Source organism: Gossypium arboreum, chromosome 11 (genome assembly GCF_025698485.1).
Source record: "Gossypium arboreum isolate Shixiya-1 chromosome 11, ASM2569848v2, whole genome shotgun sequence".
In the NCBI taxonomy this organism is placed as follows: domain Eukaryota; kingdom Viridiplantae; phylum Streptophyta; class Magnoliopsida; order Malvales; family Malvaceae; genus Gossypium; species Gossypium arboreum.
Genome location: NC_069080.1, coordinates 135,721,692 through 135,730,208, shown reverse-complemented (window position 1 = coordinate 135,730,208; position 8,517 = coordinate 135,721,692). Strand labels below are relative to the sequence as shown.

Sequence of the window (8,517 nt, the reverse complement as noted above, 5' to 3'; positions counted from 1 at the left end):
ATTGTTCTTCAGACCTGCAATAACAAAGCAAATAATTACAATCACCGGCGGATCTCCATTCTCCGGTTATTAAACACAGGTCTCATTCATTTCCGGTGCGTTTAATAATCCCTTTATACGCCATGGACATGAAGAAGGTCTCCACCGCCATCATTGTTGCTGCCGCCTCAATGAGCGCCGTCATGGCTGCCGGTGCACCTGCTCCTTCCCCTTCAGCCGGTGGTTCTAGTCCTAGCTCCTCTCCTGCTTCCGCCACAGCACCAGGACCAGATTCCAGCGTGGCTGCCGCAACCTTGCCTGTTCTTGGATCATTGGTTGGGGCTTCCATTGTTTCCTTGTTTTCTTACGTGCTACATGTATGAAAAATGAACATGTGAACGAATATTTTATTTTATTTTATTTTTTTTTGTAACAAACATGTGATGAATATTGAAAAAATTGAAATGGAGCTTTGAAAAGTATTTTGTTTTTATGCGTTTACTTTTCGATTTATTCAACTAATAACATGAAAATATCAATGAATTATTTAACTAATAAATAATATGTAATTAGATAAATGCAGGGTAAGTTGGGAATTTTTTTAAGAGAAATCCATATTAAAATATGTATTTTTATTTTTGTTTGCTTCATATTATATTTTATTTATTTATATTTGAAATGTTAAATTTTAATCACTTACGTATTAACTTGGATTTTCGATAAGAACGAGAACAGATTGTTCATTTTTATTGAAAATTTTAAATTAATTACACCTTAAATTGGATAATAAAGATTGTTTGTCTTCTTTCTTTTAGCTTTCTTTTTCATTTTGACTGAAAAAACTATTCTCATCCTAGTCTACTTCATAACAAAATGATAATGTAAGTGGCCAAAACGTAACAATTTAAATATCAATGATCAAAATGTAATCTAAGACAAACAAAAATAATTATTTTTATAGTTTACCCTATATTTAACTTATGTTTTTATGAATTTTGGAGAGTTGAACCCATTTTAAGAAAGGGTGTAAAGCCCTTATCAGCCCCTCCTTTTGCCTCCTGCCACTAAAGAGGATGGAGATAGGAACAATGACAAAGAGGGTGTGAATAATAGTATGGAAAGATACAGATGCGGACTGACGAATGATGCTAATTGCTGCATTTGTGGATTTGCAAAAGAAAATATTCTTCATATACTTCATGATTTTCCAAAGCTCAGGAAGTATGGAAGCAATTTATTTCACATTCATTTTACTCCAAGTTTTTAGAAATGTTCCTCATAATTCTAGAATGCTTGTAGGATTGACTCGGAGTTAATTTGTGAATGTTAAACATAATAGAGAATCAACAATTAAGGTTAAAAATCAAATTAGACCAAGCACCTGACAACAACCAATAGCTGGTTATGTCAAAATAAACACAAATGGTGCAAAGAAACCTTATATCGGACTTGCCTACTCAACTGAGACTGCTAAAGATAACCATGGCAGATTTAGCTACAGTCACAATATTGGGAAATGTAGTGTTGAACAAGCAGAACCTTGGCCAATCTATGGTGGACTTAAATTACTTTGATTTGAAGGGTGGAAATTGGTTGTTTTGGAATGTGATTGTTTAACTGCAGTTTAAGCAATTAATGGTGACTGTAAAAACATAGTGAACAGGATATTAGTATGCAAAATAAAAATGTTTTGCACTCGAGCATGAGTGGTTCACATCGAGCATATTTAAAGAAATGTAATGGAGCAGCTAATGCCTGAGCTGATTTGATGTTTGACTATCAATTGGACCTTTGTTAATTTGTTTTTTCTTTCCAACAAAATGATACTTCCATTCTAAATAATTTACAAGATGATGTTGATGTAATTACTGTTAATTTACTACTCTCCCTCTCTTAAAAAAAATTAAAATCCCTTTATCAAAAAATCCAGTCAAAATCGTTAAAAAAAATTCAAAATTTTGCATGTCTATCCCGCAAACCATGCGAGAACCAAACACGTAAATTTTTTTAAACTTTTGTCACTTAAAATAGCCATGAATTTTCACCTATAAAAGATCCACCCCACCATCATTGTTCTTCAGACCTGCAATAACAAAGCAAATAATAACAATCACCGGCGGATCCCCATTCACCAGTTATTAAACGCAGGTCTCATTCATTTCCAGTGCGTTTAATAACCCCTTTATACGCCATGGACATGAAGAAGGTCTCCACCGCCATCATTGTTGCTGCCGCCTCAATGAGCGTCGTCATGGCTGCCGGTGCACCATCTCCTGCCCCTTCAGCCGGTGGTTCTAGTCCTAGCTCCTCTCCTGGTTCGGCCCCAGCATCAGGACCGGATTCCAGCGTGGCTGCCGCTACCTTGCCTGTTCTTGGATCATTGGTTGGGGCCTCCATTGTTTCTTTGTTTTCTTACATGCTGCAATAAGCTACATGTATGAAAAATGAACATGTCAACGAATGTTTTATTTTATTCTTTTCGAAAGAAACATGTGATGAATTTTGAAAAAATTGAATAAAATGGAGCTTTGAATAATATTTTGTGCTTATGCGTTTAGTTTTCGATTTATTCAACTAATAACAATGAATAACATGAAAATAACAAACTAATAACTAGTATGTAATTAGATAAATGCAGGGAGAAGTTGGAAATTTATTTTAAAGAAATCGAGATTAATATATATATATATTTTTTATGAGAGTTAAAATATGTATTTAGTTATATTTTAATAGTATTTAAATGATTAAATTGAAATTTTAACAATTTTGAGGTTAAATTATAACTTTATCATATATATCTAACATGTGCTTTTATAAATTTTGAAGAGTTTGAAATCCATATTAGGATAGGGTGTAAGGCCCTTGCTAGCCTCTTTCCCTACCACTAAATATTCTTACTTTTTGGACTTGCCTTTGAGTTGGAGAGAATGGTTCTAACCCATGATTAAGTTTAGATACAAAAGGAAAAAATGAAAGTCAATGGAGTTTGTAATCCTCCGGTGAAAAAGTAAGGCCTCAGTGTGATGAAATTGAATCCCATTATGCATCAAAGCGATTGATCGTGACATGATTGGACAATACGAATCAGTTTTCACGTCATCATTTAAGAGATAAACTTTAACAGATGAATTAATTTGTATATTTCAAAATATATAAAGACTAATTAACTCATTTTTTTTCAATAAAGGGGCCGAAATGCAATCTTCCCCTATATATAGGAGCTTAACTAATAATTTTACCTTTATAGTCTTATATTCATCTCAACAAAAACTTACCATCCCACCATTTATCATAGTATATAATATTTTTAGTACATCTTATTATATAATATTTGCATATAAATATAATATTTACATATAAATGATCGTAATCATCTCGCTTTACTTTAGCATTATGGTTTTAGTTTAAAAAATCTATTCAAAATTAATAAATATAAAATTTATGGTATTAGTCGATTGACTCTTAACTCTATTGGTATAGACATTATTGCCAATGCAGAATTACGTATATATATATATATATATATATATATATATATATATATTACTAAGCCCATTTTTTGAATCTATATTTTTACCCAAACCTTTTTATTTTTTAGTTGGGCCTTTGGACCGGGCCGAATAATCCTTTCCATAAATAAATCTACATTTATCATAGTACTTAATATTTTTAAGTACATCTTATTATGTAATATTTACATAAAAATGATTAGAATCGCCTCACTTTACTTTACCATTAAGCTTTTTATCTAAAAAATCCATTCAAAATAAATAAATATAAAATCTATGAAACTAATACACCTTAATTCCACCTCACAACCTGTTTCGTAAAAAAAATCATATCTGTCCAAATCAAATTTTATGATTTTAAAAATAATAATGAAAAATTAAAACATATTCAAATAATTTAATTAAATTTAAATAAAAATTCATTATCATTCAATATTAAAACATATTCGATTGGATCGGGTTATTGGTAATGGTGGGTGGTGTCGTACCTTTTTTGATGCCTTACTATTTCACCTTCCGCGATTGAAGTCAGATCATAGGCCTATTCTCATTTCTATGACTAATGTAATACCCCTAACCCGTATTTGTTGCCGGAATAGAGTTAAGAGGTATTACCGATCAATACACAATATATAGCATACATTTACAACATTAAGCATTCATTCTCATACATCATGTAATACAACCACATAGTCCCTTATAAAGGCCTACGAGGCCTTAGACAGGCTTTAGAAGTGGTTCGAGACTAAACCGATATCATACAAAAATTTTGGAAACTTAGAAAATTTTCAAACATACAGGGGTCACACGCCCGTGTGAACAGGCCGTGTGCCTCACACGGCTCCAGGCACGCCTGTGTCTCAAGCCGTCTGAAAACAAGGTATACATATTGACTTGGGTCACACAGCCAACCACACACCCATGTGTTTAGCCCGTGTGCCCTTCGAAGTGGCCAATACGCCCGTGTGCCAAGCCGTGTAATAGGCCATGCCAAAACTGTAAGGTATATATACTGACTTCTGCTCAAGTTGAAGTTTAACTTCCTTACATATAAAAAGGCTTTATGTGTTCTTTTCTTGAGAGCTAAATACCAAATAATTGATGATTTCCCTGTTGACATTACAAAGAATTGTTGTTCCTTTCTTTGGAGATCACTTGCGAAGATTTGGCCACTTTTGCGCAAATGTGTTGCATGGTCTGTGGGTGATGGTAATTGTATCAAATTTTGGACTGATAATTGGGTCGTTGGGGTTGGACCTTTGATTAATTTTTTCCACAAAATCTCGTTTATTGATGAATCCATTTCTCCTAGGGAGATGGTGTCGATGGATGGGGATTGGAATTGGCAGTACCTAAGATGTTTCTTAGATGATATTATTTTATCCTACATTGCAGGTATTCCAGTTCCTAATTGCCTAGTTGGTCTCAATTCAATGATATCACAATGGCCTTCTAGTGGGAGTTTATTAGTTAAGTCTGCCTATAATTTTCTCAGTAAAGATGCCTTGAATCCTTCTGAAGATAGTTGGAAACTCGTGTGGGCTTTTGTAGGACCACAACATGTAAGAGTATTTCTTTGATTGGTTTTCAAGGAACGCTTATTAACTAATGCGGAACATTACAGAAGAGGTATGTCAGATTCTTCTTATTGTAAGCTTTGCGGATGTGTAAATGAATCTATTCTTCATTCCTTAAGGGATTGTTGTAGGGTAAGAGATATTTGGGAGCAGGCCATTCATCCGAGATTAATGTATCATTTCTTCTCTTACTCGCTAAAGGACTGGCTAAGGGTTAACTTGAGAAATGTATTTGGCTTAATTTTTCATGAGCTTGATTGGAAGTCCCTGTTTGGTATACTCTATTGGAAGATATGGAAATAAAGATGTTAGCATGTGTTCCAGGATGTTCCGTTTAGTAAAGATTTTATCCTTCACTCTTCATGGAATTAGCTTAAAGCTTTAAGTGCACAACTGGAAGACCGGATGATTGTACCAAAAGACAAACTAGGTGTAGCCGATGGATCCCTCCTCCAATAGGTACCATTAAACTAAATAATGACGGGGCTCGTGATCTAGTATCGGGTTTGGTAGCTTCTGCAGCAGTGGCGAGAGATGAATTTGGCAATTGAATTCGTGAAGTAGGTAGAAATATTGGTAAATGTGGTGTTTAGCAAGTAGAGCTTTAGGCGATCTATAATGGGCTTATTATGGCATGGGATGCCCAATGACGAGATATCTTAGTGAAAACAGGTTGTGCATTTGCCTTTAAAGGGACCACAGGCGAATTGAGAGGGTGTGTTCAAAGAGATTTGGTTCTTAGAATTCGAGAGTTAATAAGTCGTGATTTGAATGTTATCTTCAAGCAAATTTCAAAAGAAGTAAACTCCGTTGCATACTCGTTGGCTGATATGATGAAAGAAGTATCGGTTGGTATACAAATATATTATAATGCCCCCTCTTTGATCAGTCATCTTGTAAGGATGGATAGCATGTTTGCATGTTCAAAGCCCGTTATTTCTTGTTAGTTTTTTAATCCTTTTCTTGTTACCAAAAAATAATTAACCTGTAAAGTTTCAAAAAAAAATAATTTAACCTGTCATTGTAATTCATTAAATATCTCCATATCTAAAAACCAGTCATAATCGTTAAAAAAATATTAAAAAATTTCCATGTCTATCCCGCAAGCCATGCAAAAACCAAACACGTAATTTTTTATAAAAAAATTTCGTCACTAAAAATAGCCATGAATTTTCACCTATAAATGATCCTCGCCACCATCATTGTTCTTCAGACCTGCAATAACAAAGCAAATAATAACAATCACCGGCGGATCCCCATTCACCGGTAATTAAACGCAGGTCCCGCTCATTTCCGGTGCGTTTAATAATCACTTTATACGCCATGGACATGAAGAAGGTCTCCACCGCCATCATTGTTGCTGCCGCCTCAATAAGCACCGTCATGGCTGCCGGTGCACCTGCTCCTTCCCCTTCAGCCGGTGGTTCTAGTCCTAGCTCCTCTCCTGCTTCCGCCGTAGCACCAGGAGCCGATTCCAGCGTGGCTGCCGCAACCTTGCCTGTTCTTGGATCATTGGTTGGGGCTTCCATTGTTTCTTTGTTTTCTTGCATGCTGCAGTAAGCTACATGTATGAAAAATCAACATGTCAGCGAATATTTTATTTTATTTTTTTGAAAGAAACATGTGACGAATATTGAAAAAAATTGAATAAAATGGAGCTTTGAATAATATTTTGTGGTTATGTTTTACTTTTCGATTTATTGAACTGATAACAATGAATAACATGAAAATAACAAAGGATTATTAAATTGAATTTTTTTAGAAAATCGAGATTGAAATATATATTTTTATGAGAATTAAAATATATATATTTAATTATATTTATGCAGCTTTTAAAATTATTAAATTAAAATTTAGTAATTTTAGTGTTAGATTATAATTTTATCGTATATTTAATGAATTTTGTAGAGTTTGAACCCATTTTAGGAAAGATTGTAAGCTTCTTGTGAATCCTTTACCATTAAAGAAGGTGAAGATAGGAACGATGACAAAGGGGGGATGAATTAAAGGTGTTTAAATATGTTTGTATTTGTTTTATAGTTGTAATTTGTTGAATTTTATATTATAGTTGACAGGACATATATTTATAAATGCTTTATAATTGTATTTTCTTTTTACTTTCGAAACTTTAAAAATTTTCGAATTGACTCATGTTAATTTTGTGGTCTATTTTACTATTAAAAATAATAAGATTTATTAAGTACAAATTAAGTTTTGAGCCTGCCTAAATAGTGAAAGATCATGTTGTATAGGTAGAATAGTTATTTGATTGATTAAATAGTAAATATAAAGACTTAAATTAATATTAATGAATGAGGCTTAGAGTAAAAGTATTACCAAATTTTATAATTCCAAACTAAATACTTTACAAAATAGAGTAAAAGGGATCAAATGTTGATAGATTTTAAATTATATAAAGTATTTAAGAAATTTCAAAGTTCTGAGACACCAAATAAAAATATACTATTTTGAACGATAATATGTAGAATATAAAAATATTAATAAATTAATTAATACATTTTAAGAATAAAAATCTTTATAATAGTCCCCTATTTAAGGATAAAAAACTCTATAAAACCATTAAAAATAACTCTAGTTTTCCACCTAAAAGTTCATATTGATACATACAATCAAAATCGTGTATCACCGAATAATAAAACTAATTATTTTCTATATAATTAGGATTTGTAATTAACACATTTTAGATAAACAATAATAAAAACAGTAATGGAATAAATAATAGCCTGTTATCCCTTTAAAATTTTTTATTAAGTTTTAGTTCAATTGACATTATTGTCACTGTAACAATTAAAAAGACATAGATTTGAGCGTGTTTAAACATGCATTTTCAACTTATTTAAGAATTTAAAGAATTATGATTAAAATTAAATATTATATTAAAAAGTCGCATTTTATATCTTTAAAATTAAGGTAAAAAATTGAAGTAAGAATATTCAGTTACCCTTTCTTTTAATTCAAATCTATACTTCAAAATCTTTAGTTGAATTAACGTCACAAAATAATTCGCATTAATTTGTTGATAAATGACTAAAAATTATTATATTTAAATTTTTAACTTTGCCACAAGAGCGAAGGCAGAATTTTTTTAGGGAGGCGAAATTAAATTTTAATTTTATTATAGTAAAATATAATTTCACCTTTTGAATAACCTATATTTTTATAATTTTAAAGGATTAAATTAAAATTTTATAAATTTTAAGGAGTCAAAGTATAATTTTACCTTTACTAATTTAAAATTTAAAATTTTTTAAAAATTTTAAATGAAAAGAATTATTTTAGGGGACTGGCCCCGACCAGTCCCTCTAACTATGCCCATGCTTTACCATTTTAATCAAAAAGTTCTTATATAATATTTTTTATAATTATATAAATTTTAATAAATATTTTTTACATAAAATTTTCACCCAAATCATAAATTTTATCATGTTTTT

General features: G+C 31.7%; 3 protein-coding genes across 3 annotated transcripts; all 3 read left to right on the top strand.

Annotated features, from left to right (window-relative positions):
- Positions 1–461, top strand: LOC108471917 (arabinogalactan protein 23-like). The gene has a single exon (XM_053021624.1). The coding sequence runs from the start codon at positions 123–125 to the stop codon at positions 360–362; it is 240 nt and encodes a 79-aa protein (XP_052877584.1). The 5' UTR covers positions 1–122; the 3' UTR covers positions 363–461.
- A 1,577-nt stretch (positions 462–2,038) lies between these two features.
- LOC128284094 (arabinogalactan protein 23-like) lies at positions 2,039–2,515 on the top strand. The gene has a single exon (XM_053021623.1). The coding sequence runs from the start codon at positions 2,171–2,173 to the stop codon at positions 2,405–2,407; it is 237 nt and encodes a 78-aa protein (XP_052877583.1). The 5' UTR covers positions 2,039–2,170; the 3' UTR covers positions 2,408–2,515.
- Positions 2,516–6,256: 3,741 nt separating this feature from the next.
- LOC108471918 (arabinogalactan protein 23-like) lies at positions 6,257–6,733 on the top strand. The gene has a single exon (XM_053021622.1). It carries the CDS (start codon positions 6,389–6,391, stop codon positions 6,623–6,625), a length of 237 nt encoding a protein of 78 aa, XP_052877582.1. The 5' UTR covers positions 6,257–6,388; the 3' UTR covers positions 6,626–6,733.
- The last annotated feature ends 1,784 nt before the right edge of the window (positions 6,734–8,517 follow it).